This window comes from Microcaecilia unicolor, chromosome 3, assembly GCF_901765095.1.
Source record: "Microcaecilia unicolor chromosome 3, aMicUni1.1, whole genome shotgun sequence".
Classification (NCBI taxonomy): domain Eukaryota; kingdom Metazoa; phylum Chordata; class Amphibia; order Gymnophiona; family Siphonopidae; genus Microcaecilia; species Microcaecilia unicolor.
In genome coordinates this window covers 231,033,209-231,055,613 of record NC_044033.1, presented here as the reverse complement: position 1 = coordinate 231,055,613, position 22,405 = coordinate 231,033,209, and the positions used below count along the sequence as shown (strand labels likewise).

Sequence of the window (22,405 nt, the reverse complement as noted above, 5' to 3'; positions counted from 1 at the left end):
ATAAAACAAAATAACACTTGGAAAAGAAAATAAGATGATACCTTTTTTATTGGACATAATTTAATACATTCTTTGACTAGCTTTTGAAGAATGTATTAAGTTATGTCCAATAAAAAAGGTATCATCTTATTTCTTTTCCAAGTGTTATTCCAACTGATTACCTTTAAAAGTGGATTAACACGGCTACCACACCTTTCCACTCAGTTATGTGTGGGAAATCGCTCAGTTGAAAACCTCTTATTTTTTATGTTACTTTGTTTTACCTCCTTGTATTTTTTGCTGCCCCTCCCCCCCGTTTATGGTTGTCTAAGGAAGAGTTAATATGTTTGTTTCCTTTGGAAGATTATTCCTATATTTAACTACTTTCCCTGTGTTTCTTTCACAAGTGTATACTTATAATAAGTTGCAAATATTATAAATAAAATGTTTTAAATGATATATAATTATTAAAAAGAAATGGCATCTTTAAAATGTAATGTTTCTACGCCAGTAAATTACTACATAAAATTTAACACAAAAAGATAATTCACATCAGTGATTAGAAATAACTCACTTCAGTACAATTAATTGAAAAGGATATTTTATGTTTCAACAATTTTATTGATGACAACAGAAGAAACAACCAGTCAGATGCATAAACCACAGCTGTGATCCCCTATAATGAATTACAAACAATATGTTGAGTTGGTCATCAAACACATTTACAGGAATTGTTCCCATCCCCTCCCCCCCCCCCCCCCCCCCCCCCACCAACCTCCAACCCTCCCCATCCCTTCCACAATAAAACAACAGCTCATAAATCATATTCTAGGGAAAGAAGAAAAAAAAAAGGGGGAAAGGAGAAAGTGTGCACTGCTCACCATACTCACTACAAACAACCCGAGTCCTCAAATCAGCCCACCCTTTCTGAAAACAGTCTCCTCGCACCACCACCAAGGCACAAAAATCAATTTGGATTAAGAATCAGACTCCTGGCTCTATGTGGCAAGGACCAAATGTACACATCCCACACTGCACAAAATACCTTCAGGCGTTTGGGGGAGCACCTGGAGTACTGACGCTCCAAAAGCATTAATGCATGCATGCGATTCCTCCAAGCCCAGAAGGAAGGAGCCTCCTCCCCCACCCAGACCCCCAGGATAATTCTCTTACCTATAGCTCCCGCCTTACGAACAAACAAAACCTTTGAGCGATTTGACATATGGAAAACTTCATATTTATCCAACAAGAATCCAACTGGAGAGCATGGCACTACTCGGCCTAGCAACTTAGTCAAATAACTAGTGACATCGAGCCAGAACCTCCTTATCTTCGGACAACTCCAAAATGCATGAAAAAAAGTTTTGACCCTGGTTACACTTCTGGCAAGTTGGGGACTCTATTGTGCCCATCTTAAAAAGTTGTTCTTGCGTGATATATGCCCTATGTAAGGTATGATATTGCCACTCCCGCAATTCCGCACTTACTGAAATCTCTGGAATATGTTTAACAAGAGTACGTGGTTCCACTAAGGCCTGAAAATATATTTTAATTCAAGTATGTACCAATTTTCTTAAAATGACAAAAAAAAAAAAAATATATATATATATATATATATATGGCTCTCTCATTCCCAGTCCAAGACTGGTTGGATTTTCAAAGCTCCAGTGTTTTGGCTCCCAGTGTTCACACCAGGACTGAAATAAGGTCGGAGTGTTCCCACAAAATTATCAGTGAAAGTGAAGAGATGAGATTTCTCATCTACATTATAAAATGAAACCTTTCCTGCTTCATAATCTACGAAAATTCCTATTATTTTTGGTTTCACTAACAGGAAAATTTTACAGCTGGTGAATGCCAAATATTCTTTTCCCTTCCACAGCCCTAATGCCCAATATCCATTGCCAGGTGAGAGTGCGATCTTCTCATTCCTGCTCACAGAATCTTTACATACTCCAAATGCCCAATCAGTAGCATCTCCCACCTTCACTTCCCAGTAATGTCTGCCTGTAGTGATACCGTGACACCCCAGGACACTAATAGAAGCATCAAATCCCTCAGGAATGTCTGGCATTTTCATTGCTGTGTCTCTATGTTGCACACTTTTCCGATCGTTGGACAGTATGATTTGAGGATGAGCAGTTTCGGGATCCAGAGTCACATCCACTGTAAATGAACGACAAACATGAATATACCCATCACATTGACTCTTCATATTTCTACTTCTAAATGTTAGTTGCTGATCCCCCTGTCACTAAGCTGCTATAGGCTTCTACTCTCTGGTAGACTTCTAGAAAGAGACTGGGTAAAAACTAGATCCAACCATTTTTTTTTTAGCAACTCCACTTCAGACAGTAACATGTTATCAGGAGGGCTTTGATATTTGACATCAAAAAGGCCAGCTTCCCCCTCCCTTCTGCCACCTCAGGGTCAAGGCTGCTCCCACTTCCTCCAGGTTCTCAGCAACTGGGTGGATCTGGAAGATGATCCAGTGTGCATAGATAGTGGGCTCAGATCTGACATACACAAGTTGCTCAGGGCCTGGAGGTGGAGTGGCCCAGACCTTGGGAACGCACCAATGCCTGTGAGCCCAAACCCTAGCTACAGTGATAAGCAGCTGAGAGATCCGTCTGCCACAAATGAGACCCCTGCAAGAATTTCAGTGGCATGCTACAATACCTTGGCATACTGGGCATGCAAGTTGGCAATCTGGCTTGAACTGGCCAAGGCTGTGCAGCACTTCTTGTCCTGCCCACAAAACCAGTGTGCCCAATTAACACATATTCTCCAAGCCAGGGGATATTGTGGGTCCTCATCATTCACAAAGAGCTCCAAAGTTAGTAGAAAAGCAACTGTTTAAAAAAAACACCTCACTTTGCTTGGTTTCCCTTAATTTTCATGTTAACCAGGAGGACAAATGAGGGTAGTGCTTCATTAAAGCCCAGCAGCCACACTATATGCCTTCAGTATCTTGCAGTATTTTTGACAGTTTCCTCCAAGCTGCTGGGTTTCCTGCAAGGTATTTTGCCCTTACATGCCAAAATTTAAAAGAAAAAGAAATACCTCTTTGTGTTTCTCTGCCACTGCTGCCCGTGTCAGTGCTGCCACCTTTTTCATTACGTATCTTGTTTCTGCCTGGTGTTATCATCCACTGCTCTGCTCAATTGTAGCTAGTGCCATTCACGTGATGCCTGCCCTAGTTTCCAAGGGGTAGCTTTATACCCACATGCCAAAACTTAAAAGAAGAAAAAACCCCTCTCCCCTTGTGTATCAAGGTCATTGCCGCCTTCGTCAGTGATGCCACTTCTGGTATAGCACTTTTGGTGCAGATTTTCCCTGTTCTCAATGACTTGAGATCTTCATGCCACAGTTGTTATGACCTTGCACCTCTTCTGTTGACTTGGGGGGGGGGGGGGGGAGGCATTCATGCCACCTCTCTTTCTGCATTGCTGAATGACCTGTACCCTTTGGGTGGGGGGGAGAGGGCTTTTTGTAATCTTCCTCATCCTTCTGCTCTACATCTTTCTAGGTGCTTTGGGGGGTCTTCATTCTACTACTTTCACCCCCTTTTTTTTTTATGAATTCCTTAAGGGTTCGTTACTACTTTTTTTGTTACACTACTCTATGATTGATGTCTTAGTAGGTTGATGCAGTCTTTCTGCTTCTATTTTACAAACTTACTGGCTCCCAGTCTTAACTGCATTGTTATTGCTGCTTTAATACTGTTCCACTGGCCAGGTTGTTGTTCCCAATGCAGATGTAGTTTTTCCCCACTCCTAGTACATTGGTTTCCCTTGTCATTTAAAAGTGCCTTATGATACAATTCTCCCCCCACCCCAATAACTCAAGGACCATTATGGGGGGGGGGGGGGGGGGCAATAATGAAAAGAATTTCTGAGCAAAAGAATTGCCATACTAAGGTAAGACCAAAGGTCTATCTATCCCAGAATCCTGTTTCCAACAGTGGATAATCCAGGTCACAGGTATATGGTAGGATACAAAAATAAAGTAGCAGAATTCCATACTACATACTCCCAGGGACAAGCAGTAGCTTTCCCCAGGTCTAACTTAATAATGGTTTATGGACTTATCTTATTTGTGTCCAAACCAGCTTTGAGCTACTGTTATTTTTCCAGGAATAACACAGCTTGCGCAGTTCACCACAAGCTGTGTTATAAGATTTAGATAAGGTGTTTTGCATGTATTTGCATGCTTTACATCTCAATACTGTGTATCCTGTGATAATTGATATTAACATGCATTATGGTAATATAATGCATGTTATTGCCATTTAATGCACACTAAGGGGTAAACACCACAAGTTATTGCCATAATGTGCCTTATTTACTGCTTTCCTTAGGTGTCTTTATTCCAGTTATTAACTCAACTTTCTTTGTGTTATGAACACCAATGCCAAGTGGCCTTAACACTATTACCTCCTGCATCAAGTCCTGCCTTCCATTTAAGACAATATCTAACATAGCTCCTTCTCTTGTTGCTCCTGAACCAGCTGCTCCATAAAGCGGACATTTATTTAGTCTACGAACTTTACCTTCCTAGCAATTCCTACATTATAATTACCCCAATGTTGACTGGATAAACGTCATCATCCATTAGAGTGCTGCCAAATCTGATAGCATCCTTAATTTCTTTTAATGCTTCGTTACCTGTTATTCACTCTGGCTGCACAAATGCCTTTTTTTTTTTAAATTCAAGGTGCTTGTATTAATAACTCACAAAATACCCAAATGTATCCATTCAAAAATAGAAGCATGTTTGGGGCAGAACAAAGGTGGTGAAAAATGTTATATGTTCAGTGGTGAAATTCAAAACTTCAAATCACACTTCTTCAAAATAATATACATAGCAACAAATATTTTATTTAAAAAAAATCATTATAGTTGTGGGCTGTGAAATGTTCTTAACTCAATCCACTAGTTTCACAAGCAGCCTTCTGCTGTTGTAATCATCAGTCCATTATATATATATAGTTTTAAAGAATTTTATCCTAATTAATTTTGTCATGAGACTTTATTCCAATTTACACTTATCTTTTAAATACTGTTCCATCCAGATGTATGTGCCAAACCAAACGATACTACATGTACTTTTGTATTTTCAAATAGGTGTGTTGTGGGAGTCAGAAAAGAATTACAAGTGTCTGTTAGATACAGTTTCCTTATGTGATTTTGAAAAGGAAAAGTATATATATATATTTTCCTTTTGAATACTACTGCAAATTCCACAGGTAAGGGGTACCCTTGGACTTTGCAGTGATGTGGACAATGTGAACTCTCCTCCCTACCACCCCAGAAAAAGGATTTAAATAATACTGAGATACTACAAATAGAAGCAATCAGAAGCAAGGGTACGTGAAGGAGGGCATTCACCTAGAGGACTGTGTAACAAGGGGTGCCACTGAAAGCCCCAAGTGTATGTGTGTGAACTAGGGTGTCATCAGTACACCTCACTTATCCAGAGGGAATACCATCGACATTCTCGCCCAAGGAACCCCCTACCCCCAAATCAACCCTGATTAAAAACAATGATCTTAACGACGCATCAGATTTACAACAAAATTCTTCCGTTGCTGAAGGGACTTTGAATATGTCATCCTACCATATACATTACTGCACTTTCGTTCTCTCACTTACAAGATGGCCTGCTCTCTAATTCTGCAATTTATAATCAGAAATTGTACAAACTATTGCCAATCATATGGCGCCTAATACCATCTGCACATAGCAAACTCCTGAGATAAAGATAAACTTACTCCCTGGCAGCTGGCTCATTGTGCTTCATAGTTGTATATCAACTTTAGTTACCTGCATATCTGGTATATTTTGTCCACCATTCTGAATTAGAACAAAGATAAAAAGTAATCAGAAATTAGATAAAACATAAACAATAAGCATAAATATATTCTTATATCTGTGAATTAAACAAAAACAAACACCTTACCGAGTTCAGTATAGTGTGTTTCTGTATGTCAGAAAAAATAATAGACAAATGTTAGATAATGCAGTATATACAAATATCCAAAAGTACACATATAACAAGGCCTTTGATAACAAGCTTAAACATTGCTTTAGATATCCTGTAATCAAAAATGTATGGAAAACAAAACAGCGAAGATGACTCACAAAAACACAAATAAAAATAAAATGGCCCAAAAATGGAATAAAATTATCAAAATATAAAAATAATCACAGAATATGTATTTAAAAATATAAATACATTAAATAGACGACACTTTGGTTATAAAAATTAAAAATAAATGTTATTAGCCAAAAGATAGCAGGGAGAAAGGGACTCGACACAGTTGTGTTTCGGCCATACAGGCCTGCGTCAGGAGTCTTCTCACTGTATGTAGATTATGAATTCTATCCAATTATTGGAGAACCATATATCTCTTTAGAATAATGTAGCGTTAAGTCCTGCCCGAAATGAAGACAAGCGGGAAGGATCGGAGCAGCGTCTTGTGCCAATGAATGTTTTATTTTCTGTTGTTTTTTTGCGAAGACTGGTTTCTTCTGTTTTTTTTGTATCAAAAATGTATATGATTTTCAGACTATTATGCTGTTTGAGATTCATTAGAATGAGAATTTAAAAAACTGTTTACAAAATTATGTCACATCTCCCATACATCCTGCTTATCAGGGGAATTTACTTTTTTTTCTTACCATAAGAATATGGCTGTCATGTTAATCTATTTAATGCACAGAAATAAAGATTATCAAATAAAATTTAAAAAATAGGTAATACCTTTTAATGGGCTAACAGTACATTTTTTTGATTAGCTTTTGGGAAGGGATGGGAAATGGGACTTGATATACCGCCTTTCTGAGGTTTTTGCAACTACATTCAAAGCGGTTTACATATATTCAGGTACTTATTTTGTACCAGGGACAATGGAGAGTTAAGTGACCTGCCCAGAGTCACAAGGAGCTGCAGTGGGAATTGAACTCAGTTCCCCAGGATCAAAGTCCACTGCACTAACCACTAGGCTAGGCTACTCCTCCACATCTTCCTCCACCATCTTCTTCAGGACAGAATAAAATAATAGAGTACTAAAATAATGCCAGAAAATCAGTAAATCATATAAAGCCTTCCAATAATACTCATAAAGGGGTAGGTGCTGGTGAGGGAAAAAGATGGAAGAAAGGTATTGTGTTCAATTCTGGTCGCCATATCTCAAAAAAAGGTTTAAAGAAGAGCAACCAAAATGATAAAGGGGATGGAACTGCTCCTGTATGAGGAAAGGCTAAAGGGGTTAGGGCTCTTCAGTTTGGAGAAGAGACGGCTGAGGGGGGATATGACTGAGGTCTACAAAATCCTGAGTGGTGTGCAGCAGGTAGAGGTAAATCGATTTTTCACTCATTCAAAAAGTAAAAAGACCAGAGGACTTTTAATGAAATTACATGGAAGTACTTTTAAAACAAAATAGGAGGAAATATTTATTCATTCAAAGAATAGTTAACTACTACTACTATTACTACTATTTAGCATTTCTATAGCGCTACAAAGCGTACGCAGTGCTGCACAAACATAGAAGAAAGACAGTCCCTGCTCAAAGAGCTTACAATCTAATAGACAAAAAATAAAGTAAGCAAATCAAATCAATTAATGTGTACAGGAAAGAGGAGAGGAGGGTAGATGGAGGCGAGTGGTTACAAGTGGTTACGAGTCAAAAGCAATGTTAAAGAGGTGGGCTTTCAGTCTAGATTTAAAGGTGGCCAAGGATGGGACAAGATGTAGGGGCTCAGGATGTTTATTCCAGTCATAGGGTGTAGCGAGACAGAAGGCGCGAAGTCTGGAGTTGGCAGTAGTGGAGGAGTGGCCTAGTGGTTAGTGTGGTGGACTTTGGTCCTGGGGAACTGAGGAACTGAATTCGATTCCCACTTCAGGCACAGGCAGCTCCTTGTGACTCTGGGCAAGTCACTTAACCCTCCATTGCCCCATGTAAGCCGCATTGAGCCTGCCATGAGTGGGAAAGCACTGGGTACAAATGTTACAAAAAAAAAAAAAAAAGGGATCAGTTAAGCTCTGGAACTCGTTGCTGGAGGATGTGATAATGGCAGTTAGCATATCTGGGTTTAAAAAAAGGTTTGGACAAGTTCATAGTCTGTTATTGAGATGGGCATGGGGGAAGCCACTGCTTGCCCTAGGATTGGTAGCATGGAATGGTACTATTATTTGGGTATCTGCCAGATACTTGTAACCTGGATTGGCTACTGCTGGAAGAAGGATACTGGGCTACATGGACTATTGGTCTGACCCAATACGGCTATTCTTATGCTCTTAAGATGGGCGAGAGGATCCAATAGAGATGTTTAAACATCTATGTTGCATAAATGCAGAGGAGGCGAGTCTCTTGCAATTGAAAGAAAACTCTGGAATGAGGGGACATAGGATGAGGGTGATCGAGTTCAGACTCAGAAGTAAACTGAAGAAATGCTTAACTTCATGAAAAGTGATGAATGTGCAGAACGGTCTCCCAGTGGGGGTGGAGACAAAAATTGTATCTAAATTCAAGAAAGCTTGAGACAAGTATATAGGATCTCTAAGGGAGCAAAAGGGAGAGTTGATGGTATGGATGGGCAAACTAGATAGGCCCTATGATCTTTATTTGCCTTCATGTTTTTTCATTTTTTCTGTTTCTATCTTAATTCCATTTCTATTTAATTCCTTTATTCAGCCTATCCTGAAATATCCTGAGGTCACAATTGATTCAGACCTCTCTTTCTCAGTACATATTTCTAATGTTGTTAAATTTGACTTCTATGTTCTGTGTCAGCTTCAAGCAGTCTATAGTTATTTTTTTTATGATACTCAACATATGTTGTTTCATGCTTTCTTAATCTCTGAGGGGCCCTTTTACAATGTTGCAGTAGAGCTACCATGGCGTTGTCCTGTGCCAACCTGGCACTACAGCTGGCCTACCACAGAAGCCGGTGGTAGTGCCGCCCCCAGCATGTACCATTTCCTGTGCAACAGAATTATTATTTTTTTTTTTTTTAACTGCCAAGTTAGCTCAGGAGCCCTTACCACCTCAAGAGGTGGCAGTAAGGACTGCCCCTGGAAATGGTTGCACAGAACATAAGAGCATACTGGGTAATAAAAGTAGCCATACTGGGTCAGATCAATGGTCCATCTAGCCCAGTATCCTGTTTTCCAAACAGTGGCCAAGCAGAAACCCAAATTGTGGCAACACGCCATACTCTAAATCCTAGGGCAAGCAGTAGCTTCCCCACGTCTGTCTCAATAGCAGACTATGGAGTTTTGCTCCAGGGATTTGTCCAAACGTTTTTTAAACCCAGATACACTAACCGCTGCCACATCCTCCTGCAAAGAGTTCCAGAGCTTAACTATTAGTTGAGTGAAAAAAATTTCCTCCTATTTGTTGGTCTGGGGACGTGTGGACTGCCCGCAGAGTGACAGCTTAGCTCTGATCCTGCACATTATACTGGCTCTTTAAAGATAAGTGCTTTTTTGCTGGTGCATTACCAAAATTTAATTTGTTATGGATACAGTTTGCTTCAAAATAACATAATGAGAAGCATTATAAAAATAATACAATGAGAAAAAAATTAAAAAGTTTTTTGGAAGGTTTTTGCCAATGATGAATGAGTAGCAGACTGTCTGGATCCTTTTCAGCTCTTTAAATCTTTTTAGATTTTGAGATCTTTGAGGCTTTTCCTTCCTTTTTTTTTTGTCATACGCTGTACTAGTTATTTTTCATTGAGTGGATTTTTGAGTGTGGCTTTATCATACATAACCTTTTCACATAACTCAGTAAGTCACCTTCTAACAAGCATACAAAAAATATGATTGCATAAGTTTTATTGTGTAGCTCCCAACATTTATAAAATAACTTCATGTCCTACAAATAAAGAACATGAAAGTAATAGATAAAGGTTCATCTTTACCTCCAAGTTTTTTCATCAATTTTCTCAAAATTATAGTTTGCCGAGGGTAGCTCAGCTGCAAACACATTTTTCCTTCAGTAGAAGTAGCCTCTGGTTTGGGAATCTCTCTTTCCTGATACCTAAAAGTAAGACAATCACTAGAATTATTTCAGGAGCATCCTCGGCTTTCAGGGTTTCCAGGAATCTTCAGAGTGACATAAAAGATAATTCATCAAGTAGGTGCCTGAGGTTAGACATCCCTTTGCATGTATATAAGTGCCAAACAATAGTGCGTATTGGCTAGATTCTATAACTGGCGCCAAAAAACCTGCTTAAGTAGTATTCTAATCCACATCTAAAGTTCAGCCCAGTTTGTAGAATACACATTTAAGCAGAGAGTTGCATGTAAATTTACTACTACTACTTATTGTTTCTAAAGCGCTACTAGACGTACGCAGTGCTGTACACTTGAACATGAAGAGACAGTCCCTGCTCGACAGAACTTACAATCTAATTAGGACAGGCAAACGGGACAAACAAGAGATAAGGGAATATTAAAGTGAGGATGATAAAGTAAGGGTTCTGAACAAGTGAATAAGGGTTAGGAGTTAAAAGCAGCATCAAAAAGGTGGGCTTTTAGCTTAGATTTGAAGACGGCCAGAGATGGAGCTTGACGTACCAGCTCAGGAAGTCTATTCCAGGCATGGGGTGCAGCAAGATAAAAGGAATGGAGTCTGGAGTTAGCAGAGGAGGAGAAGGGTGCAGATAAGAGAGATTTACCCAGTGAACGGAGTTCCCGGTGAGGAATGTAGGGAGAAATGAGAGTGGAGAGATACTGAGGAGCTGCAGAGTGAATGCACTTATAAGTCAATAAGAGGAGTTTGAACTGTATGCGGAAACGGATAGGAAGCCAGTGAAGTGACTTGAGGAGAGGGCTAATATGAGCATAACGACACTGGCGGAATATTAGTCGTGCAGCAGAATTTTGAACAGATTGAAGAGGAGAGAGATGGCTAAGTGGGAGACCTGTGAGAAGCAAGTTGCAATAGTCTAAGTGAGAGGTGATAGCGTGGATGAGGGTTCTGGTAGTGTGCTCACAAAGGAAAGGGCAAATTTTGCTGATATTATAGAGAAAGAAACGACAGGTTTTAGCAGTGTGTTGAATATGTGCAGAGAAGGAGAGGGAGGAGTCGAAGATGACCCCAAGGTTACGAGCTGATGAGACAGGAAGGATGAGAGTGTTATCCACAGAAATAGAGAATGGGGGAGGAGGAGAGGTTGGTCTAGGGGGAAAGATAAGAAGCTCAGTCTTGGTCATGTTTAGTTTCGGATGGCGCTGAGACATCCAGGCAACAATGTCAGACAGGCAGGCTGATACTTTGGCCTGGGTTTCGGCTGAGATTTCTGGTGTGGGAGTCATCAGAGTAAAGATGATACTGAAAACCATGGGATGAGATCAGAGTACCAAGGGAAGAAGTATAGATGGAGAAAAGAAGAGGTCCCAGGACAGATCCCTCAGGTGCCTAAATTTAGGCACAGCCATTTGCGCCACTGAAAACGTGGTGCAAATGCCTGCGCCTAAAATTACACGTGGAGCACCGTTATTCTGTGATTACACGTGTAACGAAGCCACATCCCCATTCCGCCCTGAAATGCCTATGACCCTCCCATTTCTACGCCCCCTTTTTTGGAAGATGTGTAAATTTTAGACATAGATCCCACACCTAAATGTACACGTATTGGTCCCAATTAAATCTAATTACTGCCAATAATTGCTTGTTAAAAAGCCAGTGATTGGCTCTAATTGTATTGTTATTTAATTAAATTGTGCGCACAAATCATGAACACACCTAAATTTGCGTGCACAACTTCTAGTTATCTTTACAAAATCAGGAGGTATGCGCTTAATTGCCCTATAAGGAAGGATGTAATTGTTCTCACAAATGCAAGGGGAAGAACACTTGGGTGGAGCATGGATGAGACATAGAAGTGTCTCCCAGTTATACCGGATTCTATATATGGTGACTAGATTCTGCGCAGAGATATACACATATCTTAATTAGTACAACAAGGTAATCAGCGTTTTTAACAGCACTTAACAAGCAATAACAAATACTAATTGGCAATAATTACAAATTATGCACGGAAATTACTGTGTATTCTAGAAAGAACTGTGCCTAAATTGCAAAGTGCACAGTTAAAAATAAACGTGCGTAGCTTAAAAGGGGCGTGTTTATGGGCATTCCAAAATTCCCATGCAAAATTATAGAATGCGGGTAAGTGCGCCTAAATCTACGCGCATGAATTTACACCAGGATTTTATTGGCATAAATGGACAAACGTAGATTTAGAAGCGCATTTAGCTGTCTGTGAGTGCCTGAAAGAGACCCCTGTCTGTGATTGGCTGAGAGAGAACTAAAGGGGCATAATCAAAAGGGAGGGACATCCAAGGAAGTGGAGCTGTGGCCAAGTGGTTAGAGCACCGGTCTTGCAATCCAGAGGTGGCCGGTTGGCAGCGCCGACCCCCTTTTGCCACAGCTTGGTAAAAGGGGCCCTGAGTTTGCTCTCCAGGGGTGCCTAGTTCAAATCTCACTGCTGCTCTGTGAGATCTTGGGCAAGTCACTTAACCCTCCACTGCCTCTGATACCGCCGGGTTAACACAGGAGCCCTTACAGTCACCTCAATGGGTGGCGGTAGGGTCTTCCCACTGAAATGGCCTCGTGGCAAGTGCTTTATTGTCGAATGGCCACTTCCTATAGGAAAGCGAGACTTCTCTTTTACCAGCTGCGGTAAAAGGGGGCATCGGCGCGAGTGTAAAACACTCGCTGATGACGGCGCCGACCCCCTTTTGCCACAGCTTGGTAAAAGGTGCTATCCAGGGGTGCCTAGTTCAAATCTCACTGCTGCTCTCACTGCTGTGAGATCTTGGGCAAGTCATTTAACCCTCCACTGCCTCTGATACAAAATTAGATTGTGAGCCCTCCAAGGACAGGGAACTTCCTATTGTACATGAGTGTAGCTCACCTTGAGCTACTAATGAAAAAGGTGTGAGAAAAAATCCAAATAATTTATATTTTTAACTTAAGTTATGCTCCTAAAGTGAATTTTTTGAAACTTTAGTACGGTTGAGTCCTTAAATCTGAATGTAACTGGAAAAAGGCAGGAGATAAATGCTTAAATTAAAAAAACAAATACTCAAAATCTCAGTGAACTTCTAAATTTAGGATCACAAAATGTGGGTGCCAACAGGGGAGGTTTTAGGGCAGGGGAAAAAGATAACAGCCTAGCACTGATATTCAGTACCTGGCTCATAAGTTTAGGCAAATGAATGACGATCCTATATTTATAAACATTAAGATGACTTTTCAGCTGAAAACAGGACACAAATTTAAGAGCCTAACTTAGGAGCCTAGATATTTAGAATATCAGGCCCTAAGCATTTATTTTCCTGCTAATTTAAGAGATCCTTTTATTAAGGTGCACTAACAGGAACATAATGGGCATCTTATCATTTAGTGCACACCGATCATACTAAATCCATTAGCACACCTTGGTAAAAGGACCCTAAACTTGTAAGCTCTATCGAGCATGTACTAACGTTACATATATGTAGTAGTGCTATAAAAATAAGCAATAGTAGCTCTTTGAGAAAACAAGAAATGAGTGTTTTATCAGTGTTTTCATGGTAAAGATGTAATTACTGGGTACCTTTCAGCTTGAAATCAAATACACAGATTTATACAGTCAAAGAGTTGTAAATGAGAAAATGATACAAAAAAGAATGAAGGATCCAAAGCAGGCAAGGGGGAGTCCTCCCGGCCCCTCCGACACAAGTTTGGGGGGGGGGGGGCTGGAGATCCGGTGAGTCTCCAGTCCCCCTAACCCCCCTTGCATCCCCTAAAAAAGCCCTGACCCAGTGGGCCACAAATCAACCTCCCCACCCCCCCAAACCTGGTGGTCTAGAGGCCCTCTTTTCTGCCCCCCCACCCTACCTTTGTTGGAGGAGGGAGGTACATTCCCTCCTCTTCCAGCAGCGCCGCCTTGAAAATGGTGGCGCCCAGCTCTGCCCAGTGCATCCACATTGTTGCTGGCTGGGGGTGGGGGTTCAGTGGAGGCACAGGGCCATGCTGCTTGCAAGTATTTGAATGCATCCATCACATGCCGCCTTTGTAACTTAAAAAACAATTCTATATTCTTATAAAGAATAAACAGACGTTGGAACAAATTCATACCTGTTTAAGGAGTCCTTCACATCCTGAAAAGGAAATGAAATAGAGATTATTTCTAGCTCTAGAACGAGGGGAAAAGGGGGCACAGGATGAAGGTGAAAAAGGATAGACTCGGGAGAAATGTAAAGAAATATTTCTTTATGAAAAGTGAGGTGAATGCTCAGAACAACCTGCCAGCAGAAATGGTGGAGATGAGGACTGTATCTGAGTTCAAGAAAGCCTGGGACAAAGCACAAAGGATCTCTGAGGGAGAAGAAAGATAGTAGACCTCGTAGTAGTTGGGAAACAATGCTCTATCAATCTGCCCATTCGTACCAAGTCCAGTCCTGGAGTACTCCTGTTAGTCAGGTTTACAGGATATCCACAATGACTATGCATGAACTTGTTTGCATATATCGCCTCCAAATCTGCAAATCTCTTTTATGCCATTCATTGTGGATATCCTGAAAACCTGACCTGGCAAGGGGTACTCCAGGACCGGACTCGGGAAACACGGGATAGAGCGTATGGTCTTACTGTCATCATTTCTGTTTCTAGTTATATTTCACAGGTCAGAGAGTAGCTAACACACACTCAGAGGTCAATATTTCAAACGAATGAAAGTGTGACGCAGCGGTGCACCTCACACTCCTGTTGGGGAGACTTGGGCAAATCTACCAAGCCGCAGGGGGTGTTGTATATAGGATTATGAGAGCATGTTTTAACTTTTTCATATGTCTTATTAACAATATAAAACCCTGTTTACTAAGCCGTGCTATAGGGGCGCTAGCATTTTTAATGCACGCTAATGCTAGAAACACCCATATGGGTGTCTCTAACATTAGCGCACACTAAATTTTTTGAGCGCACTAAAACACTAGCGTGAATTAGTAAACAGGGCCCAAAATTTGTAATTTCTATTTTATCATAACAACAACAAAAAAAAGACATTATTTTAACATTTTTTCGATCTGGGACTGATAGAATCCATGTAAACATAAGGCAGATCAAGTACATATACAGAAATGTGTGTCTAGATTGTAATGCAACATACTCTTTCAGTAATTCAATCATTACATTTTGTAACAACAAAGTAGAAATATCAGTAATCTAATGTAATACAAGATTGGGCAGACTGAATAGACCGTACAGGTCTTTCTCTGCAGTCATCTGCTATGTTATTTATAATTCACCTTTTAAAGAGAACTGCCTATCAGTGGCGTCCTAGGGGGGCTGGACACCCGGGGCGGATTGCCGATGCGCCCCGGTCCCCTGGGTGCAGCCCCCCCCACCCCCCCCCCGGAACAGCGGACCCCCCCCCCCCCCCCCCCCCCCCCCCCCCCCGGGTGCCTGCCGGCTCTTCGTTTTCATGCTCCCTCTGCCCCGGAACAGGAAGTAACCTGTTCCGGGGCAAAGGGAGCATAAAAACGAAGAACCGACAGGCGCGCGGCACCCCCTAGCAGCATGCACCCCGGGCGGACCGCCCCCACCTTGGTACGCCACTGCTGCCTATACAAAGAAAACGTATTTAAATTCAACAAAATCAAAAGCTAAACCTTACAACTCCATTACTAACAAAATAAAAGGATAACGGAGATGCCCCCGTGGATTCTGCTGGCAGATTCCCTGGATTTATAATACAGTCTCACCTTCAGCAACTCAATGTCTGAGTGCTGACATTTCTTCTCTATCTCTAAGATCAGTTGATTGAGGGACAAGCTTTGCTCTTCTAGTTGGGTCATGCGTTCCCGGAATCTCTGTAGAATCTCCTCCTCTTCCTGTTCCAGCATTGACAGAAGTACCCTCTGCTCCTCATTCAGAAACTGGTGCAGCTCCTCAAACTCTAAAATAATCTTCTGCTTCTTGATCACTGTCTCAAGCTAAGTTGATCATCAAAATAGGAAAGATTAATAAAATTGCAACAGATCTGCTGGCAGTGAACTATGCCAGAGTCCTACTAACTCTGGGACCCTTATAGTAAAGGGAATTAAGCATTTACTCCCAGATTCTATATATGGCGCCTTGCGATAAGAGCACAAATCAGCATGCGGAGCCAATTTGAACGCATAGCCTAATTTAATAGTCAGTGCCGATAATTGGATGGTAACAAACAATTACCATTAACTGGCAATAATTAGAATTTACATGCAGTACTCACTACACATATTCTATAATGTAGGCCACGTAAATTCTACCACGTGAATCCCAAAAGGGAGTGTGGCTATGGGAGGAGCATAGGCGGGTCGGGGGCGTTCCAAATGTTTTACGTGCAGTGTTACAGAACAACCTGCTCCCCACCTAAAGTTAGGCATGGGCATTTAAACCAGGTTTTCACTGGCGTAATTGGCTGTGCTTAAATTCTAGTTGCGTGGACAGATTTAGGTGTATTCTGTAAACCGCACCTAACTTTAAGTGTGGTTTACAGAATATGCCTAAGCATGTTTTCCTTCAGCGTCAATTTTTTCTTAGGTGCCTTATATAGAATTTGGTCCTTAATACGCAGAAACAGGCTACCACACGACTGCAGTATGGGGTTTTGTGGTAGTTTGCCTGTTTCTGTGTGTTAAGCCGTGTGTTACTAATTTTTTCAGAATTTTTCTGTCACTGGGTAAGGCATGGAAGCCTTAGCCAGTACATAGTAACGCGCAAGCTGACTGGTTAATGCAAAGTTAATATGGAACCACTTACCGCTTCTTAAAAAGCGGGTGCTAACCCCCCCCCCCCCCGATTCTATATAGCATGGCTAAACATCTGTGCTGAAATCCAGATGTATTCTGTAACAGGTGTAATTTAATTGACTTAAGCTAATTAGCATTGATATCACCACTTAAGCAATAATGAGCACTAATTGGCACTAATTAGAATTTATGCGCATAACTCACAATGGGGGAAATTCTATATAATGGCGCCTTAAAACTACGCGGTTAGTGTGATTCTGTAAAGTACGCCTAAAGTAGGCGTAGTTTATAGAAAATGTTCAAGTGCCGTTCTTGCGCCTAAATTTAAGCACACCCATTTAGGTCACCTAAAAACCAGGCCTAAATACCTGTGCCTAAGTTAGGCACAGAGTGGATGCATTCTATAATAGCGTGCGTAGGTTTTTGAGACGCACAAAAAACGCAAACAAATGTTTTTTGAAACGCACAACTTGCACACGTTGAAAAAGGGGGTGTGGTTATGGGCATCAGAATTTACGCATGAGTTATAGAATATGCTTAGTAAGATGTGCACGTAAATCCTAAAGCCAATTAGTGCTGCTAATTGGTTAAGTACCAGTTAACAGCGCTGATTGGCTTGTTAATCAATTAAGTTGTGCACACAATTGGCTGTGTAGCCAAATTAGTGCACACAACCTAAGGTGCCATATATAGAATTTCAGAGTAAGCGTATCTGTAATGCAGAGTGCCTAACTTCTAACGAGTGAAGGCTAAAGGGGATGTTATGGCAGGGGAATGGGCGTTTTGCCGGCATTCCAAAATGCACACGCGTTGATATCAAATATGGCCTTCTATGTGCTGGGATTTATGCCATGTTTTTGTTGGTGTAAATGGATGCGCATATTTTTAGGCGCTGGGATATCAACTAAGCATATTCTGTATATTGCACCTAAATCTAGGCGTCGCTTATAGAATACACTTAGGTGGAAATTTTTTTCTGTGTGGATTTTTCAGGCGCCATATATAGAATCTGGCTTCTCCTACATCAGCACACAACTATGGAATGCACTACCAAAGGCCTTAAAAACAATGCACAACCTAACAGCCTTCCGGAAATGACTAAAGACCAACCTGTTCAAGAAGATATACCATAATGAGCTATCATAATTGACCTAACATCAAAATTCTACCAAAACCAGATAAAACCGAACTCTCTAATCCTGACTGCTTCAATCAATTTTCACCAAAGAACTTTAACGAATCACCTCCTTTCTCTCATCCCTGAAATGAACTGTCTATCTAATTTACTTTATATTTACTTCAACATTTATGATCTTTAATGTAACACTATTTTGTATTTCTCATTCCGGAATAGCGATCGCCATTACGGCATAATGTAAGCCACTTTGAGCCTGCAAATAGGTAGGAAAATGTGGGATACAAATGCAACAAATAAATAAATAAATAAATAAGTGCTTCTGCATTAACTGGGAATAGGTATCATGCACTAATCTGAATGTTAACGCATAGCCTGCAATAAAAAATGAGAATGTCCATATTTGTTGTAACATTAGTTTTGGGTTTGCCACACATTACAATTCTATATTATAATGTGTTAAACCCAAAACAGTGCATTATAGTAGAGGGCCCCTTTATGGCACAAGAGACCTCACGTAGAGGAGCATAATTGAACGAAAACGTCTATCTCCATGGGCGTTTATCTCCGAGAACGGGTCCATGAAGGGGTGGACCAAACCGTATTTTTGAAAAAAATAGACGTCCATGTTTTATTCGCCAAGTTATGAGCTGGGCGTTTTTGTTTTTCAGTGATAATGGAAAATGAAAGCGCCCAGCTCAAAAACGAATAAATCCAAGGCATTTGTTCGTGGGAGGGGCCAGGATTCGTAGTGTACTGGTCCCCCTCACATGCCAGGACACCAACCGGGCACCCTAGGGGGCATTTTACAAAAACAAAAAAAAAGGTTAAAAGAGCTCCCAGGTGCATAGCACCCTTCCCTTGTGTGTTGAGCCCCCCAAATCTCCCTCAAAACCCACTGCCCACAAGTCTACACCATTACTATTGTCTTGTCCTCACGTTGGTGAGCCCTTAGGTCCCACCAAGGCCGAAAGACCTCAGAGGACAGCCGTGCACCCCAATCTTCACCCGCGGCGACCGCCGTCACCGGAGGTTGAGCCCCCAGCTGCAGGCGGTCAGCAGGACTGCTGGAACACAGGGTGGACGGCTGACCTGGCTAGTGTCGGGAGTTGCGGCCAGCAATCTGTGGTCAAGGTTAGCACAGTCTCAGGATATACAAAAGATGCAACGCGACCCGCTGCACGGGCTTCGGGAACAGAACCGGAAGCAAGGAGGTCCTCTGGTTCCTGGGTTAAATATCGCGCCATCCCGCCCCCCGGGAAGAGACCCACCAATCCGGCCCAGGGGAGTCAGCAGAGCCCTAGGATAGGCTCTGCCCGAACTCCAGGCAGAGTCCTCGCCCGGGTTCGCCAATCCCGTGCGAGGTAGGCGGAGCTCCAGAGCCCTCCGGCTCTGGAGCGTAGGCGTCAGCTCCGGCGCCGCCATTTTGGGTGGCACGAACCTCTTCCCGACCACCCCTCTCCAAGAGGCCGGTGTCCGTCCTCGCTGGCCGCCTATCCCGACCCAACCCGCCAGTCCCGCGGCAGCGCCGGCTCTTCCGCGGACCCTCCCTGGCCGTCCTCCGGTGCCGGGGAGGCCGCTGGCTCCCGCTCCCCACAGCGGGAGAGCAGGTATGGGAGCGGGACGCGACAGTATCCTCCCTGGATGCCCCCTCTCCCCCGGGGCCAGGTTTAAGCGGGAACCGTGCGTGGAAATCTCTGACCAACTCTGGAGCATGTACGTTGGTCGCGGGTTCCCAGGAGTTGTCTGCGGGACCAAAATGCTTCCAAGATAGCAAATAGTATAACCTCCCCCGCCGCTTCTTTGAGTCTAGAATGTCCTCCACTTCATACTCCGGATCAGGACCCGCCTCTGGAACTACGGTCTCCTGACTTTGTGGATGCCACCGGGAACAGCGGAAGCTTTTCAACAAGGAAATATGGAAGGCATTATGCACCTGTAATGTACTCGGTAACCGCAACCGGTATGTCACTGCTCCAATCCGCGATTGGATTGTAAATGGCCCAATGTACCGGGGTCCCAACTTCTGTGAGGGCACTCGGAGTCTTAGGTATTTCGTGCTTAGCCATACCTTTTGCCCTGGCTGTAACACTGGGGCGGGTCGCCGGTGGCGGTCAGCAAAGGACTTGTACTTGGCGGCTGTTCGCTGCAACTGTTCTCGGGCCATCTCCCAAACCCCCTGCAGGCCGACGAAAAGTGGGTCTCAACCCCGAGGCCCGCCCACAAGGCTCTCCAAAGCGGTGAGGGTAAATTGTGGTCCCCGATCGCTGATGAATCGGGTGGGCAGCCCATGAAGCCGGAAAATGTGTTGAATGAAGTGTTGGGCTAAGGATGCCGCCGATGGAAGCCCCGGCAGAGGGACGAAATGGGCCATCCGGGAGAAACGGTCTGCCACTACCCAAATCACCGTGTGTCCCCGGGAGCTGGGAAGGTCGGTGATGAAATCCATCGACAACTCCTTCCAGGGGGCTGTCGGCACAGGCAGCGGTTGCAAGTCTCCTACGGGATGCCCAATTACAGGCTTCGTCCGGGCGCAGACAGGGCAAGTTGTAACGAACTGGAGGATATCTCGCCTCATCTGAGGCCACCGGTACTGTCTTGAAATTAAGCGGAGGGTCTTTTGGTATCCAAAATGCCTGGCCCATACAGAAGAATGTCCCCATTGCATCACTTTTCCCCGCTCCGAGGGGCGGTACCAGTTCCTTCACCGGAACGACCCCCCCCCCCCCCCCCAGCGGCCGCACTGAGACAGTTAGGGTCCAACATAGGATGAATTTCCTCCATCTCCTCCAGAACCTCAAAGGCTCTGGAGAGGGAGTCTGCAGGGGTGTTCTGAGCCGCAGCCCGGAAAAACCAGTTGAAAGTGGAACCTAGCAAAGAATAATGACCAACGAGCCTGCCGGGGATTCAGCCGTTGGGCCTCTTGGAGATACAAAAGATTCTTGTGGTCAGTAATCACCGTAAACCGGTGCTCGGCTCCCTCCAGCAAATGTCTCCACTCTTGCAAGGCCAATTTCAATGCTAAGAGTTCTCTATCCCCCACCATATAATTGCGTTCCGCGGGGGAGAATTTACGAGAGAAGAAGGAGCAGGGTTGGCGCCGGCCCTTGGCGTTGACTTGAGAGAGGACAGCTCCTGCGCCCAAAGCGGACGCATCCACCTCCACGATAAATGGTTTCTCAGGATCCGGGGCCAACAGGATGGAGGCCGCGTCGAAAGCCTCCTTTACTTGACGGAATGCGGCTTGCGCCTCTGGTGGCAAGTCCCGTACATTCGCATGTTTCTTTGTGAGCGCCGTCAACGGCACTGTCAGCTGTGAATACCGAGGAATAAACTGACGATAGTAGTTCGCGAATCCCAAGAATCGTTGTAGCGCTTTCAATCCCAGTGGTTGAGGCCACTCCCGGATAGCGCGGAGCTTGTCAGGATCCATCCGCAACCCCCCGGGTAACAGAATGTGTCCCAAAAAGGGCAGAGATCGCTGATGAAATGAGCACTTACTGAGTTTGGCAAACAGTCGGTATCGCCGTAAACGCTGCAGTACGGCACGAACATGGCTCACATGCTCTGCGGGATCCCGGGAGAAAATCAAGATGTCATCCAGGTAGACAATCACCGTGGAGTTTAACAAATCCTCGAGCGCGAAGTTGATGAATCTTTGGAACACGGCAGGGGCGTTGCATAAGCCAAAAGGCATCACTCGATACTCAAAATGCCCCTCATGAGTGTTAAAGGCGGTCTTCCACTCATCCCCCTCCCGGACACGAACCAAGTTGTAGGCCCCCCGCAGGTCCAATTTGGTGAAGATCTGGTCTCCCTGTAACCTGTCAAAAAGTTTTGGAATGAGCGGTAAAGGGAATCGATCCTTTACCGTGATGGCATTTAACCCCCGATAATCAATACAGGGCCTCAAGGAGCCATCCTTCTTGGTCACAAAAAAAAAACCCGGCCCCGGCAGGGGACGTAGAGGGGCGGATGAACCCCTTCTGAAGATTCTCCCGGATATAGCTTTGCATCACCTTGGATTCCTCCCGGGACAAGGTATAAAGACGGCCCCAGGGTGGCATGGTGTCCGCCATCAACCGAATCGCACAGTCAAACGACCGATGAGGCGGTAAGACCTCCGCTTCCACGGGACTAAATACGTCCGCAAAGTCCCGATATTCCACCGGCAGGGTGACCGGACACGCCAGCGCCTTCCCGGGGGCAACTGCCATCGCGGGACAACTGCCGTTCCGGCCCTTCAAACAGGTTTCCAGACAGGCGTTACCCCAAGACCGGATCTTCCCCTCGGTCCAGTCAATAACGGGGGCATGGCGCCATAGCCAAGGCAATCCCAGCACCACCGGATGAATGGTCCGAGATAATACCAGAAATTGAACCTCCTCCCGGTGATCCTCCCCTACCTGAAGTTCCAAAAAAGGGGTGATCTCCGTGATCGGCTGCGGTAAGGTAGTCCCTTGAATGGTTGTTACTTGCAGCGCCGGTCGATGGGGA

The 22,405-nt window shown here is 43.6% G+C and overlaps 1 protein-coding gene across 1 annotated transcript in view; it reads right to left on the bottom strand.

Annotated features, from left to right (window-relative positions):
* Positions 1 to 768: 768 nt before the first annotated feature.
* LOC115466360 (E3 ubiquitin-protein ligase TRIM39-like) overlaps positions 769 to 22,405 on the bottom strand; it is a 39,407-nt gene continuing 17,770 nt past the window's right edge. Inside the window, exons 3-8 of the mRNA XM_030197550.1 lie at positions 15,745 to 15,975; positions 14,120 to 14,142; positions 9,909 to 10,027; positions 5,941 to 5,961; positions 5,805 to 5,834; positions 769 to 2,145 (exon numbers count right to left, since the gene is read on the bottom strand). Of these exons, the coding sequence (XP_030053410.1) occupies positions 1,607 to 2,145; positions 5,805 to 5,834; positions 5,941 to 5,961; positions 9,909 to 10,027; positions 14,120 to 14,142; positions 15,745 to 15,975 (963 nt within the window). The 3' untranslated portion in view covers positions 769 to 1,606. The remainder of the gene's footprint in view (positions 2,146 to 5,804; positions 5,835 to 5,940; positions 5,962 to 9,908; positions 10,028 to 14,119; positions 14,143 to 15,744; positions 15,976 to 22,405) is intronic.